The sequence below is a fragment of the Psittacula echo genome (assembly GCF_963264785.1).
Source record: "Psittacula echo genome assembly, chromosome: 4".
Classification (NCBI taxonomy): domain Eukaryota; kingdom Metazoa; phylum Chordata; class Aves; order Psittaciformes; family Psittacidae; genus Psittacula; species Psittacula echo.
In genome coordinates, this window is record NC_137738.1 from 36,589,478 (window position 1) to 36,606,530 (window position 17,053).

General features: G+C 41.6%; 1 protein-coding gene across 1 annotated transcript in view; it reads left to right on the forward strand.

Annotated features, from left to right (window-relative positions):
* AGPAT4 (1-acylglycerol-3-phosphate O-acyltransferase 4) overlaps positions 1–16,069 on the forward strand; it is a gene marked incomplete at its 3' end in the record, with an annotated part of 81,367 nt that extends 65,298 nt beyond the window's left edge. The window contains exons 6-9 of the mRNA XM_080616305.1: positions 710–812; positions 2,954–3,029; positions 7,908–8,106; positions 15,978–16,069. Of these exons, the coding sequence (XP_080472431.1) occupies positions 710–812; positions 2,954–3,029; positions 7,908–8,106; positions 15,978–16,069 (470 nt within the window). The remainder of the gene's footprint in view (positions 1–709; positions 813–2,953; positions 3,030–7,907; positions 8,107–15,977) is intronic.
* Positions 16,070–17,053: the final 984 nt, after the last annotated feature.

Genomic DNA, 17,053 nt, shown 5'->3' on the forward strand with positions numbered 1-17,053 from the left:
TACACGCAGTCCTGAACTGCAGAAAGTGTTTTCTCAAGACTTAAAGCTTGGTTGTAGTTTTGTTCTGTGGAACTTGTATGTTATATCCCTCACTGCTGTGTGTCTTCATAGCAGCAGCCCAGCTCACACAGGATGTGATCTGTTACTGTGTCTCTGCCTTTGCTGTATAGCAAGTGCCTCAGTTATCAAGTAATGAACATGAAGGGGAGGTTGTTTTGAGCCACTGTGATTCATAGTTGCATTAAGCACTCTTGCTGTGGGATGTGCCTCCTGCACTTTATGCATTCTTAGTCAACATTAAAGTGTGTGTGTGCCTGATTATTTACGCAGATTTGGAGGGGAGTTGTGTCATTCACAGTAAGTTGAGAATGCTTAATAGTTTTTAAGCCATTTGGTTCGTAGGATGTCCTAGGTATATTAACTGCAGAAACTGTACCTGTGCTTCCTGTTTCCCAACATCCTGCACCTGATGGTAGAGAAGGGTGGAGAGCAAACCATTGTATTCTATTGGTGCAGTTCCTGAAAGGGTCGCTGATTATTTGGCTTCATAAAAACTGCAATGTTGAATATTCCATTGTCATTGCTTTGCTGACAGCTCAAACTATGGTGCTATTGTTAATGACTTCATATTGAAATATGCTTCTTGTCTGAGAGAGAATGACTTATTTCCATTCTACAGTAATAACATAACCTGTTTCTCTTCTTGTAGTTTCTGCAGTCTATGATTCTACCCTCAATTTTAGAAATAATGAGAATCCAACATTGCTGGGAGTTCTAAATGGAAAGAAATATCATGCAGATTTATATGTAAGGCAAGTAATCCGTATTTTAATTCCTTTTTGCCATACAGGAGTGTGTACTTGCAATCACAATTGCACAAATAAGGAAGTATTTTTGAGTAGGTAATGGATAGCAAATCTCTACCAACCTGGCTTCACACAACTGCAGATAAAAACTCATATGGGATGGGAAGGGTTTCCTGTAGAGTTCTGTGACTATAAATATGTCGTATTTGTATGACAATATGACTATAAATATGTCATACCCTGTGAATGTATACAAGATTTTTTTGTTATTTTTTTATTCACTTTTGTGTCTTTTTGTCAGCTCAGCAGCAACAGTGGGGCCGCTTTTCACTCACTTAGCCAGAATACCAAATACCTACTAAGTGTTCAGATGGAGTGGCTTTACAGCTGTCTGCCACAACAGTTCCCACTCAGGTGGAGGTCAGGCTCAGGACTGTTCCTATCTCTGCTTGATGTAGTTATTAATGTATTTGACTGCTGTTTCCTCCCTGCCAAGAAGGGGTTTTTTTAATGAAAAGAAAATTACCTGGATTCTGTATCATAAATGTTTCTATAAGTGATGAATACCCCAACAGTTTCCCATAATCCTCATGGAAAAGGGCCAGTTCCAAAGCCCTTATTCCCATGCTAGGTTCTACCAGCAGCACCCATGCTGAAGGCACTCAAGGGTATGTGATGGTTTAGGGTTGGAGCATAGGAGCCTAGAAGTGATCCCATAAGTTCATCATAACTACTTTATAGCTGTAATTGGCTAGTCCAACTGTTTTATCTTGGGTGCCAACATCAAGTGGAGTAGGGTGACCTTTTGTTCTTCTGCCTGTTTGAAAAAAACCCATTTTCTTCAGAACTATTTTGCCCAACAATTAAAGGAAATTTTCTTTTGACTCCTCATGGATGCAACATGAAGTTGCATCCACACTTGGGTCTCATAGGTAGATCAGCCTAGTAGCCTTTTGTTTGGTGTACATGGCCTGGCTGGCCATGTGTTCATGGAGAAGTAACTGGCCCTACCTGCCTGGGCCATTCCTCCAACATTGCAGAGGTGTGCATCTTACTATGTCTCCCTTTACGCCCTTGCAGCCTGCTGCAAGTCAGTCTGGCAGAGCATGGAAATGGCTGTTCACAACTCAGGTCAGCTATTTGCTCTTCTGTCCTTCTGAGCTTCCTGAAAAGCTCTTACAGACATGGTAAATGGTAAACCTCATGGCAAAATTTGTTTTGGCAATTAATTGGGGCCCACAGTCCTCCATATTTGGTTTTTGAAGTTCTGCAGGTGTTGCACTCAGGAGAAGTTGGCAAAATTTGGATGCTCTTGTTAGTCTCTGCTTAAATTGTGTTGATGTCTAATGTTTGTAATCTTATGACTTTCTTAAATAAAGGAAGAAACCAGTATTATTATACCTCTTAATTTATTAACTGCAAACAGGAGTGTCCTGACTGTAAAAGTGCTCTCTCCTGTGCTGAAGGAGGTTAATTTGATGTTGCTCTTAATTGGATAATGGATATTAGTTACCATATATGCTATATTGAAAAATGTGAAATTGTTAAGTATTGCTATTAGCATACCTAAATGAGGATGACAAGGGGATTTTTTTTTTTTCTGTTGCAGGATTAGTGACCAAAATTCATGTAATGTAATGAAATCGTTTTGTTAAGAGAGGGTTTTTCAGTGATAGGAGCTGTTTTGCTGGAAATTTTCCGACCAAGCTGTACGTAACAAAAATTATAGGAACGGGAAATGTTAGTACTAGATTGCTTTACCCTAGGTATAAGAATAGTTTGGTTTTAATCTCTGATGTCTAGCTGATTAAACACAGCCTTGAACTCCACAGGTGGGGTAAGAAATTAATTAATTCAAAACCTTTGTTTGGAAGCAGAAAATTGCAAACCTTTATCTGGAAAGTGGCTCTAGTGAGCACAGACATATGCATTACTGTTTCAGAAATCTAAATCTCTCAATTTCAGATACGTCTGAAAACTGAAGGTTTCTAGAAGCAAACTGTGCTTTGCTGATGTGGAAGCTGTTACCACAGACTGAAAAAAGGTGGAATATGGAGTTGAGTCTCCTGTCAGATGGATAATCTGTGTAATGTAAGTGCTGTTTGTGGGAGCCGAAGTATTCAATTTCTCTTGTTTACCATTGGCAGGCGGATTCCGCTAGAGGAAGTCCCAGAAGACGAGCAGGAATGTTCTAACTGGCTTCACAAACTGTATCAAGAAAAGGTTGGTTTTTTGTCTAGACAGCACTTGTGAGCCACTAGTGTTCAGTTGTTTGTACTGCTGGTGTACATGTGTGGTGGTCCTGCTTTAGGGGGTTGGGGCTGGTTTGTTTGTCTTTCAGGAGAAGTGCTCTGTTTCTCCAGGCAAACTGGTGTTGCACTGTCGGTTGTGATTGCTTTTATTTTGCAATAAAAAGAAAACTTAAGCAAGCCTTGATAGAATAGTTTTAAAACTCTTATTTAGAAAGTTGCATTAGGATACATAAAACCACAACTACCTCCTGGTTGATAGAAGGCCTCCCTTCCACTGAAAGGCACCTCCTAAATCAAGAAGTAATTTGTGGGATAAATGAGGTGTATTTTGCTTGAGTGTATTAGAATTTTTGTCCCTTGTTTTTCCCTGCCCTTTTACCAAAGCAAAGCTTCAACAGTAATAGGACAGGCTGATAAATTGCTTTCACATTGTGTGCATAGAAGGCATGCATCTAAGATTCCTAATTACATAAGATGGAGGCAGAATAATAATGACTGTGTGTTTGTAGATGCTGCTGATTTTGATTTTTATTTTCCAAATACTTCCATATGCATCCTTCAGACTTTCAGAATCTGTTTCTCTTGACTTTTGTTTTTATGAACATGGGAGATAATGGTTGGGGGATGCAACTGACTACATGCAGCACTCCCATTTCAGTCAGTGGGAGTCATGGGTATGCAAGGCATGAGGGCCTGGCAGCTCCATTTGTTTCAATAAATTGATCTAACTTATGTATTCAGACTGGAATATAGCAGTGCTTTGGATTTAGAAGTGATAGAATATAGCTACTCTGGTTTCCTCTCAGTGGGGTGGCAAGGTTTCTGCTGTGCCGTTTGCTGTACTCTACCCGGAACGTGGCTGGATGTTGCAAAATGTCCACTTTCTGCTACTGTGACTTGATCTGTAACCCTGCTTCATTTTCCAGAGGGCTGTTTAGACCTTTGCAAGACAAGAACATATCAAATGAGAATGCAGTGATTGTTTTCCTGAGTCTCCTATTACATAGTTTGCAGTAATTACTTTCAAGTTTTTTCTGTTATTCCCTTTTTGGTGAACACTCAGTTATTCCTAGTACAGAGGGTACAACTGTCCTGCTTTCTTCATACCAATTGTGTTTGCTGGTTGGTTAAATCTGTAATTTCCTATTTAGTATAGGAGGAAGGAATGTGTGTTCAGTTTTCCTCTCCATTAAAACCTTTTTAGATGTGGCATTTTTTTTAATGCTTGGGGTTTTTTTGTTTGATGGTTTTGGTTTTTTTTTCTTTCTGAAGGTGGTATGTTCCTCTTCAGCTGTTTTACATTAGTGAAACTGTTATTTCATTGCAGTCATTCCCACTCTATGCAAGCCCATGTCTCTATAAAATCAGACTGGGAGAATATAGAGCAGGGACAACTTCATCAAGAGTTCCAAGATTATGAAAGCCCATCTGCAGGGTAATACTGCAGTTCTGTTTCACCTTTCTGCAATGCATCTCTAAAAAGATAATTGGTCTTAGGTTGGATAGCAAGCAGCATTGCCACCTACGTGTTGTTTCCAAAAATGAAATCTGTTTCAGGCTAATGTCTTCAGAGTCAGTAAATATTTGTGATAAAATGTAACAAAGCTGTCTTCAAAGGGCAGTAATTAATTACAACATACACCCTCATCCCCTGCTTTGTGTGTTTTGGTTGTAACACTCCATTTTCTTGTCTCAAAGACAAGTATGCACACTACTGAAAAAACAGCCCCTGTTTTATCTTGCATTATGGTTGCATGTACCACTGCTTATTCTCAGTAGTTTTTATAATTTTCCAGTACCTTCTCAAGACTTACATACTGTGTGCTGAGTTATGCTCTAGTACCATGGTTTAGTAGCAGGATTGTGCCAAAGGTAGGGAGGTCAAGGCTGGAGTGCTGTGTACTTGTGGTGACAGGGCCACAGTGCTGTTTGAATGAGTAATGAAATCAGCAGTTTAGTGGACATGAAGGGACATTACTTTTATTTTTTTTTTAAACTAGCATGACTAAAGGAGTGAGAGTCTGAGAAAACCTTGTTCGGTTGGTTTTACCTCATTGCCTGATCTTAGTTGCATGTACCTCAATCTGAGATGCTGCTCTGTGGGAATCTGGTGTGTTTATGTCCTTGCTACTTACCTTCACTTTCTTCTGCTTTAGCCACTGATGAAAATGTAGTGAACAAGGGCTTTGCCGGGTAACAATGGCACTGTGCTGCTCTAAACCAAACATGTCCACGTACTTCTTCCTCACCTTGGGTGAATTTTGTAATTTAACCTTCCACAGATGGCCAGCGCTGTATCAGTTAATGCCAGATTATGACAGAGGTGCGATTTGAGTTGCACATTGCCTTTTCTTGGGGTTTTATTTCTTTTAATGTTGTTTTTTTGAGCTGCCATTGTTAGAAAGATTCCCTTTGTAACAAGGACCAGGCTGAGCATCTTAGTGCCTCCTCTGAAGAGGTACTGTATAATAGCCAAAACCTGGCAAGCCCTTGCATGTTTGTTTTCTTTTTTTCACCTCCTTTCAACCTCAGCACCTGAAATAGAAGTTCTGCTTGAGAACCTTAATTTCCATTAGAAAGAAATCGAGCTTCTAAACTCATGTCACTTGTAAAAGAAGCATAGAAAGCAGGGCATGAAAATATATGCTGAAATGCCCCAGGGAACTAGCAAAGCACAACTGAAGAGGGGAAGTGCACAGAATGCCTGTGTTTGGGAACAAAGGATGTATTTTTGGATACTACATTCTTCATGGGCTTCCTTATGAAAGAGCAGTGGCATACCTCTGCAGTCAGACCTCCCTGGTGGGAGGAGGGAGGAAGAATCCAGATAGCTTCTCACAAGGTGATGTATGTTTCCCAGTTTCCGCACACCTGCCTTACACACCTGTCTGAAGTAACACAGATTTGGTGGGGGCATTAGAGTGAGCATGTTTTGATGTCCAGATATGATACTTGGTTGGTTGGGATTTATTACAAACTCAAAACAAGTTCTGTGTGCCGAAATTAAATGAACTTGATGTGAGCAAGGTGGCCAAGGGAAATTTTGAGATCCATCATGAGTTTAAATGCTGACTTGAGCTGTTGATGGGAACCATAGGCATTCTTGCAAAAGCTTAGAAGACTGATCAACTCACAGATCTCTTCTGAGAAAAATAGGAATGTTTTTAAGGGTAAGGAATCATAACTGAATTGAAGAGCTATTCCCCACAATGTAAAACATGTAGAGGAGGTGATGGCACTGACATTATTTTGCTCCTGGCTTAAACCTCTTGGTGAGATGTGGTCAATTGTTTTGTTGCTTCTAATGCTGTGCAGAGCCAACAAAGAAAACTGCTGCTTGTTTGAAGCTAGGTTGCCTTGCTCTCTGTAGTAAGAGGCCCCCTAATGGTGATACCAATAATAGTTGGTAGTTCTTAACTTTCCTGGGTAATACTGGTGTTTAGAAACCTAATTGTATATAGTAGAATTCAATTTACTGATGATTAGTAGCTCTGTGTTAAACCAGTCATAGAACAAAATCCTCGAGACACTGTAAAGAAAACTTCATACACAGTGATTTGTTGAAGACAGCTAATTAATGTGCCATAGTGATCCCACTATAGTCTAGCTCACATGTGCAAAACACTCATAATCTTTCTAATCTCAAAAAACACAGTGCAATGCTTTAATTACTGTGTAATCTCTTAAAAGCTGAATGTTCCCTTTGAAATAGATAAAATGGTAGCAGCCTGTAATTGCTCAAGTTGCCATTAAATAAGTAAAGAATTGTCAGCTGGAGTGTAAGTAAATGTAAAATCATAGCACAGTAGAAATAATCTTATGGTTGATTAAGGGAATCTTGGCTTTACCAGAATTTTTGGAAACCGTTGTGAAATATTCCTTTCTTTGAAGAAATGTAATACTTCATTCTGACTAAATCGAGGCTCCTTTTTATGTCTATCTAATTCTGAATTCATTAATTAACCAGTTTTATTTGATAACACAGATTAATGTTTGCTTTTGAACCAGTAGGAAGTTTTTTTCCCCACCTACTCTGGTATCTTGTATTGGTCACATCACTGAAGGCATTGCTGTTCACCCATATGCCCTCTAGAGGAGGATACTCAGTTCTGTGCTTTAAAGAACACACACCACAATACAAAAAAACTCCAAACCATGCCCCATTATCTTCCTCATATTATATCAAAAAGGATAGTCCTTTGGTCAAAAACAGTGAGAGATTCTAACCTGTTTGCATGCTCAAGTGTCTGTAGAGAGGTGCAGCCCCCACACTTTCTTCCCGTAAGCTTCATGGGAACAAGATGAACGAGACTGCATCTATGGGACAAAGCAGACAGGAGAGAGTGGTGTTCTTCGGAGTATGGGACAAGATGGTGTGTGCTCACTTTTCTGACAGGGGTGTGGATGCTATTTTAGGGCAGTGGTTGGAGAAAACATCATAGAACAGAGGGTCGGCTGCAGAACATGTAGCCAGAAAGCCTTTCTGTCTTACTGACAGTATTTGGCCAGTGGCTGTGGCTCTTGCAGGAGGTTCAAGGGTGATGTCTGCATTGCTGCAGGAATGTACATCCCTCACCCTTCATGTTTTACTGGTCTTGTTATACTCTCCAGGCACACTACTTTTCAGTCTTCTTTGTGTAAGAGAAGGAAAGGATGCGCACATCAATGTAAGCTCTTTTATTTTGACTGTATGTTCATTGACTTCAAAGTACAAGCTTTCCAGCCATGATTTGGTCTTTGATCTGTCCCCTATAGTTACAAGCCTGCAAAAAGAGGAACATCAAAGTCAGGAACGGCTAGTTTTGTTGGAAAATGGGGATTTAATTGTTGCCTTCCTTTGTCCTACTAGGATGCATTCCAGGAAGAATACTACCGAACAGGAGCCTACCCAGCAGTCCCTATAGTACCACCTCGACGACCATGGACACTTTTGAACTGGCTTTTCTGGGCCTTATTGCTGCTATATCCCTTATTCAAGCTACTCATCAACATGATCAGCAGTGGATCATCACTGACACTGGCTAGTTTTGCATTTGTCATTGTAATGGGTAAGTTTTCTGAGAGAGAAAGATTACTTCCAGAGTAACTGTTGAGGCTTACTAAATATAAACATGTGAATTCAATAAACCAGCTGATACTACATCCACTTTAGCTTGGAATAGGTTAAATAGATTATTTTTGGTTGTTTCTTTGCTTTTGAATAGTTGTATTGTTTTTTGTAGGAGCTGCATACAAAATTTTGTCTTCCTGTAGAAATCAAACCAGTAACTTTCCAGTGGGTTGCCTACAAAAGGCTTTCTTTTTTTGTGTTGTGTGTTGCTGAGTTGCACTTTGAATGCCTAGAAGAGGTGCTCATTGATAATTTATTCTGTTGAGAATTCCTTCAGCTAATCATAGTCTGATGTGTTGTCCACTGGAAATCCATGAATTTGTGATTTAAGGACAAGCTGTTACGGCCATCTACTCTGACTTTATGCAGCAGCAGGACATAGACTATCACAGGTGACTCCTACAGTTCCTGTGGTAGTTCTGGACTGCCTTGGTTTGGGTTTAAACTAGTATGTTCTTTAAGAGGTGGAAGGAAAACAAAATGAGGAGCTGACCAGCAGAAAGTGAAGAAGGTCTTATTTGGTGTCTTTCACAGAAGCAGGAACCAGGTCAGTTTGGCAAATTTCATCGTATCTGGGTGTCTGTGCTTTTTGGTATATTGGGTGCTGTTTGAAGAGTAACTTCCAGAATAACCCATATATTTATAAAGCAGATATTTTCTATGGCTGCACTGACCATCACATGTATTTATGGCTTCACCATCTTAATGCCTATGGGTACTGCAAACATCCTTTGAAAAAGAAACAGAACTTCACTAGCCTTCTGGTTCTGGGTGAACTTGGATGCAGAGATATTAGAGATGGCTTAAAAAGCCATGTCTGAAATAGCAACACAAAGGAAATAGGAAAACATTGCACATTTTCTTGTCTCAGGAATGCATCCTTTGCTCTCTACCTAGGAGATTGCTCCTAACACATTATATTTCTTTGCATTCTCAGAAGTCTGAATCTTGAGCAGGTCCCATGCTAGTCTGCTCAGGGTGAATTACCTACTGTCCTTTTGTCCATCTGTGATGATTCGGAGGAAACTCCAGGAACAAACTTGCCAACAAAGTTTTCAAGCTGACAAGCAGGTATTCTTTATTGCGGCGCCGGGAGACACGGGGGATAGCTCCTCCTAACGTGTGTCTCCCTCTATTGCTCCATACGCTGCCTTATATATATATGTTGGGCATACATACATATTCATGAGGTTACGTATGGATTACATAATTTTCCAGAGAGTTCCCCGCATGCGTACAAAATTGTGGTAGGGGTCTGCAAGGGTCGTTTACTTCTTCCAGCAATCTTCATCACTTCTGGCTGCCTTTGACGCATGCGCAGTAAATGCTCATACCAGCTTAATTGGATCGTTAACACCAAAGACATAATAATCCTTCTAGCTTCCTACTTATCAGTTAGTTTAACTGTAGCCCATCCTGGACACCTGCCATTCCCGGATACTCCTTATCCCTATGTCTCATTATTCTAGACTATTTTTCTTAAAACTATGTCAACTATAACAACTTATCTTGCACAAGAATTCTCAGTGTTTTCTCTAGCTGTACTCTTATTTTTCCCTCTACATATCATGTCCCTCAGTAATTTTCCACTGCTACTGTTACAAAGCCATTACACTTAGCATTACTTAAAACTAATTCTAAAAGTTTATATATTCTATTTTATGATTTTATGGCCCCCTTTGTTTCAGTGAAGAGCTTGGTATGGTAGGCACATGGTATTCTTTTTCAGAAGGTGCCCACCAGATCAAACTCTACATAAGATGCTGTGGAAGCTGTTTATAAAATAATTGGAGAAGGAAGAATTTGTATGTGTATAGACACACACAGGCAGTTTGCTCCATGATGCTTTGGACCAGAGGAAGGAAAACAAGAGCAAGTAACATAGTAGTTGGTACTTTAATATGGGCAAAGTAGAGGGAAAAGGAGGGGAATCCTGTGCTGCTCTTCACACCTGGAGAAATTGTTGGTGCTTTTTACCCTGGCGATGTTTTATGTAAAATCATAGAATCACAAACTGGTTTGGGTTAGGGGGGACCTTAAAGATCACCTAGTTCTAATCCCCCTGCCATGGGCAGGGACACCTTCCACAAGACCAGGTTGCTCAAATGTGTAAGAATTTCTTGGAGCAGTGAATCACCCACTTGTGCTCTCCCCTCCCCTTCTCTGACCAGTGAATAGGGTGGAAGTGAAGAGTAAGCACCATGGTTGTGGTGTGCCCCTCAGGAACGGGCGATGTTAGGTTCAGATCCCCTTCAGTTGCAGAGAAAGGTCAGTTGGTCTCCCCTGTGCTCTAGGTCAAAATGGGTACACAGCAGTGGGCAGGATGAGGTACGACACCACTGCAAATACTACGTCCCTGGCAATAGCACTCATATGACAAATATAAATACAAATTATATATATATTATATATACAAAATATTAATACAAATTATATATAAATACAAATTACAAATTATAAATACAAACTGGCAAATAGGGCATTTGTTCTGCCTTTGGAAGAAATACCGGCATAGTCTATGTTTGGTACTTGGCTATGAAACGATGGCCTAATGGGGCACTGAAGCTTAGCCACTGCAAATTTATTTTTATTTTCTCATCCTTCCTTCAGCATTTTCTTCTTAATTCAGTTTCTCCACTCAGTGGGCTGGTTGTCTGGGTGCTGTTCCAAAGTGTCTTATGCCTTGTGTACCCTCCACAGGGAGCCTTGCTGCATAATTCATGTTTCTGGATTTAAACCTTAGAGCTGGATGCTTTAATGCTTGGCATTGTGGCATCTGTGATGTCTTTGGATATAGTCCTTATTAATTTAAGTGACACCACAACCCTCACCACCCCCCCCCACCAAGTCCAATACCATCTTGCTGCTAAGGACCCTTACAACTAGGTCACATCTTCTCTATCAGGAAGTGAGGGAAAGAACCTCTATTATTTCCTTGCTGTATTACTCCCCACTTAGATTTTTTCTGCTTCTAGACACAAGGAAAGATTAGTAAGCAAGCTGCTATGAATCTTCTTTGAATGCAGTGATAATCCAAAGGACTAGTTTGCAGGTTATCAGTAACGGTGGAGCTAACAGAGAACTACAGCAGCAAGCAGTCTGCTGCCAGAATGAACATATGAGCTCTCAGGCTGCAAAAGCACAGCTGAAGAATGCATTAAGAATGGTGAAATTAATGGCCCACTGTGTGATGTGCATTGCTGCCCCATACATACCTGCCACATTTGTGGGATGGTGCAGGTTGCAGTCCTCCATAACCTTTGGAAAACCTCTGTGCTTAGCAATAGCTCTGTTCTCACTCTGAATACCTGGTGTGATCAACCCAAAGTGCTTGTAACTGGCCAGGATTTGCAGCACAGTGGAAGACACTGCACGGCTTGTAGTAGAGGCTTGTCGCCTGATCAGACTCAGCCAGCCACCTCTTGCTTACAAGCAGATTAAAAAGAAAGATGCTGTTGTCACTTATTAGCAGAGAGCAGCCACTGTGAAGCTGTGGAAGGAGGAAAATCTGTGTGAGTGGAAGGAAGCTCAGCCTTCAGTAAAAACAAACAGAAAGCAGAGCTGGTTTGTCCTGGTCACTTAAAAGTGGATGTGTCATAACTTGCCAAAAGAGCAACAGTTCACTTTGTATGTTATAGCCTGTTTCTGTTTTACTGTATCCCTTTAAAAGCAATCCTAATGCATGGTTCTGAGTTACCGGCTGGGCTTAAACCATGACATGGTTGGGAATCATTGCTCTCTTTCTGTGGAAACATCTCAAAACTTAACCCAAGCTGCCACATTGACATTTCTAGCCTATAGCTGAGTTTCTGTAGCAAGGCCATTCTCCCCAGACTGTGTTTTATATCCCAAGGCGTATCTCTGTCATGGATGTCTTGGACCAGATGCAGCCACCTGCTGACAGAGGAGTAACCGGTATGTTATTTTGCAGTTCATCTCCAGCTTTAGGCAAGGTCTCAGAAGTGAATTCTGCAGTGGCTGGGCAGTAGTGGTATGTGAACACAAACATACCTTGGAGGTTGTGAGTCTTGGTGCCAGCTGGATCTGTCTCTCTGGCAGAGCTGGTTTGTAGCAAAGCAGGGAGCACTATACTCACGGTCTTTTGCAGGGTGAGCAGTAATTGGTACCTGGTGGCTTAACAGTGCAAAAGGAAGTTTTTTCTGTGAACCAGAGGGATTTATTTAGCATCGGGGTCAGATGATGAAAATGCTGTTTCACATTGTTCTTAGCAGACTTCTTCCTGCAGTTTAACTGAAGCAGCACAGGTAGTGTTTGGGATGTTGCTTTTTATATGGTAATTTGACAGCTCACCTGATTACTCCAGAATCAGGAAGCTTACTGCAGTCCCTAACAGCCTATTATAAGTAAGCGGCTGTTTCTAGGAGCAGATTTTAGTACCTGATAAACTTTGTTACAGCACAAGATATGCGTACACCTCCTGTGATAGTGAAGAGGGGAAAAACTAGGAAGTCCTTTTATCTGGTACCCTCTACTTTGTTTCGAAAGTGACATTTGTCTTTTGGAGAGTGTCTGCCAATTGTGCTCTCCAATAAAACACTGGACTTGCAAAATACTGGACTCCAGTAAAATACTGTTACTTGTAAGTAACTGGCTGTTGAGGTGGAAGGAGCTGTAAGAGGAATGCCTGATGGTGGTCAAGCTGGAGTGAAAGCACTGTGATCCCTCAGACCCTAACTCTTGGATCCAAGGAATGAATAACCAATGTATATATAGCTCTGCTTGTTCAGCTCAAACACTATCAGACCTAAATAAACGATGTCTCCTCTTTATACTGAGAATGCTGAGCCATCCTCTCTTGCTTTGCCATGCAGCAGTTTGGCTATTTATACTCCTAATAATCACCGCATTGTGCAAATATCGAACTACTGGTCTGGAACCAGGAGCCCTTTATGATACTCCTTGAACCAACACAAGGCCATCCTTGCTCCAGAGGAGAAATACTGAAGTAGTTTGAGGGCCAAAAGTCTCTTTTGAAAACTGGCTTTGGTTTCATAGAATGCATGGCAAGACATTTATGTACTTAGCTCACAACTGCTGTTTAAAACTTGGGGCTGATATTTTGGTGTTGAAGTAGTGAGCGAGTCTGTCAAATGCCAGTACTTGACAGCAGCTTCTGTGTTTTTTCCCCCTCCTGTTCCTCAGTTTCATTCAGCTTCAAAGAACCCAGTGTTAAGTTGCCTTTCATGTTTTGGTAATGTGTGTGAAAGAGGACAACCTTCATGCTCCAGAAGTATTTTATTATAGAGCTGTCAGCAGCAGTTAAAAGGGAAATGTTGGCTCTGCGTGCAAAAGATGAGAGGGCTTCTCTTGGCTTTTAAAAGTAGCTCTTATGCATCTAATGCTAAAAGCATAATGGCATCTGGGCTTATGGCATGGGGCCAGCCATTAAGTGTCAGTTATAGGCGAGAGAAGTATTTCATTTGAACCAAGTGTAAGTAGTAATGAGCCAGCTTTGATTCTGCAGGAGTTGTGTGTCTGCTATACAGTGTGTGCACGGTGCTATTAGAAAAACTGTTTCCATGGATCACAATGCAAGGTGTGAGTCCTTGGTGACTTGACAGCGTCCAAGTGCCTAGTGTGGACTGATGGGTTGGAGCATGGTGTGATCCGGGTAGCAAGGCTGGACAAGAGGTATCTGGGTGTGCCAGGGGAGTTTTAGACTGGATATTAGGAAAAATCTGTTCATGGAGAGCATGGTCAGGTATTGGAACAGGCTGCCCGGGAAAGTGGTGGAATCACTGTCCCTGGAGGTGTTCAAAAAATGCATAGACAAGGCCCTTAGTGATGTGATTTAGTGGTGGTCTTGGCAGTCCCGGGGTAATGGTTGCTAGTGATCTTAAAGGTCTTTTCCAACCTAGCTGATTCTGTGATTCTAAGGCTGTTGATGCCTGTAGGCTGAGTGGAAGGTGAAGAGAGCATGAGCCAGCAGCATTTTAGTTGTACAGCTGGATACAAACAGTGAGCAGGACCCTGCTGTGTTGATTCTGCCTGTTGGCCTTTCAACCTGGTGCTTAAACCATTTATTTGTTTTTTGTTACTTGCTTGTTTCTTCTCCATCATAGTAGGCAAAATAGGGTCTCAATGGAAATTTCAACCATTCATATAAGCCTTAGTTGTACAAATCTGCATTTCAGTGTGTCACTTATATAAATCAGGTGTACAGCAGACTATATAGAGAAAATTCTTATGCCCCTACCTGCTGTGCTGTTTATAGCACTTGCTGTGTGGTGCAAACCCCAGGTTACAGATGAGAAGTCCTGAGGACTGAGAGAAAAGGTGGAAATCCTCTGCTCTGAGACCTGGTTTTGCTGAGGAATGTGGTACTATCTGTGGATATGGTGGTTTTCTTGGAGCATTACTGGCTCTGTCAATTTGTGTTAGCTCATCCCTCCCTCAGCCCCAGCACTCTGGCAGGCAGAGCAGGTCCAGCCTCCTGCTTCTTTTGGCTGGTGGGTAATGGTGGGCAGAAAGATGGCAGGAGCTCAGTTACCTTCTGTGGTTTGCTGTGGAGCAGTTAAACGTCCTTGAACTGCTGTTTTGTGTGCTTAAGATACCTTAATCGCAACAGTATCACATGGGTATGCTCTAAGGCTCCAGGATAGCTGTGAAGAGGAGGCTAGCAGTGCAGGGAGAAACCACTGAGGGCTCAGGGTGAAATGAGTACAGAGAGGCGGTAGCAGCTTCTATTGGGGAGCAAAGGAGAAATAAAAAACAATACATCTGAATTGTTGAACCATGTATTTTTTGGTGTCCAGGCAGTGGCATTCTTGGAAGTGGATGAAATCCCCAATGTGCTGTGTGGTTGCTGTAACAGCTGCTCTTTATTTATGCTCTGTGTCCATATCCAGATGCTGTTTCTATCCCTTGTGGTTAAAATCTTAATGATTTCATGCTTACTATTATGCTATGATCCCAGACTGCAGGTCATTTTGGATCTTCCTCTTGTCTTCCTTAACTCATGGCCAGTTAAATGTCAGGAATGTTTTTTTCTAGTCTATTTTTAAGAGTGAAACCCTTCACTTGTCCCAGCTGTGTGTATCTCCATTCATGGACTAACAGTGGAGTGTGAGAGTGCCATCTCTCTTTCTGTTTACACTCTCTGGTCTGCCTCTGAGAGGGCCCTGCTTTCCTGTTGTCTGGCATCCAGAAGACCCGAGGGCAGCCCCGCGGGCAGCCCCGCTTCCCCACTGCACCTCTGTCTTTTCAGCGATCACTAAATGGACTATAAATTAGCCTGGCCTCTTATAATGGACTGTTTCATGAGCTGTAGCTAAAATTGCAACAATTCTTTTGTTCATCAAGATCTGAAGCATCCTTGCACTTGCTCCTACTCTTCCAGGCATGAGGGCTGTTGAAGGCAAGCAAGAGTTCCCTTCCCCGTCACACCTCGCATGCAGACACATTAGTACATTTTGACACTTGACTGAGGAGCCAGGTAACTGCAACAGCCCCATTTCACAGCCAGCCTTGTCCAGGGTTTAACAGGGCTGAGCATACCATGCGTGTGCCTCTCACACCCATGTTGGTCCATGTAGCCTCTTCTCTGCTGGGGGAGAGGATGTGTGTAGGAACCTAGGACCTTCCTTAATGAAATACTGTAGGCAAACTACTTGACGGTGAGGAGTGGCGCTGTACCTTTCATCAAAGGTCAAGTAGGGGTAGTTACCTTTAATGCTGTGCTGCTGTAAGGCTTAGAACACTAACAGTCTTGTTCAAAATGCTACATGTGTTCAGGTCTTCAGTCTTTGTCTGCAAGCAGCTTCTAATTTTTTGTTACTTCTTTTGCAGCTTCTGTCGGTGTCAGATGGATGATAGGCGTTACAGAAATTAACAGGGGTTCCACCTATGGCAACAATGACAACAAGCAGAAACGAAAGTAGTATCTTCAGAGACTGCTTCAATCCAAAGGGGACAAATCCAACTTCTGAAAACTCTTAAGTGTGTATCATGGTCCTTCAAGTGAGAGCAGAGGAAGGGTAGGATGAGCAATTGCCATGCATATCTGAATTTGTGCTCGTGTTATTTTTCTCTGGGGGTTTGGGCTGGATGACACACTTGAAAGATGCACTCCTTTGTCTACTTGTCACAGTGAGTTTGCATTTGTTTGGTTGGTTTGTTTCCCTATAAACTGTCATAAGTTTTGAAGAAGAAGAAACAAAAGTAATTCCAGTGTACTTGTATGATGAGAGATTACCTGGAAACTAACCAGAGGTGCAGGCTTTATCTTTCCTAACTTGCTCTAAGGAATGGACAAATGTCAGAAGATTGTTACAAGATGATTAAAATTGGTAGTTGTCTAGATCACACGTTAACAGTTTAACAACCATAATCTGTCAGTGTTTAAATACAGTAAGAGGCTCTGCTTGGTTATACCAGTACTGGACTGAAGCAGCTCTACTGAACTGAAAGAATTGCAAGTAGAGGTTTTTCTGCATCTAGAACTTACTCCCATAGTGGGCACTACACGGGGCCTTTGAAACCTCAGCCAGACTCCAGACATCCCAACATCAGAGTCCTGCAGTGGCATAACCTGGAGTGGCATTTAGCCTTGGGGCCATTTGCAGAGCTAAGAGTTACCTACTGCCACATCTTTCCCCAGGCGATACATCAGAGGGACAGCTGAAACCTGTAATTCTTTTGCGAGTAAATAAATGCCATTTATAGTTTGGAAAAACAGAGGTACTAAAATTCTTTTCATCTTTAAACACTGATTAAAATTCTAGGCCTTTTTAACAGTGGTGGAAACAGAACAACTGAGTATGCTGTAACTAAGTAATGCAAAGCACATTAAAAGTTATGCCCCACACCCCTACTACTGTTGTGATCCCAATTAATCTGCTTGTCTGTCATTTCTGGTAAGTTAG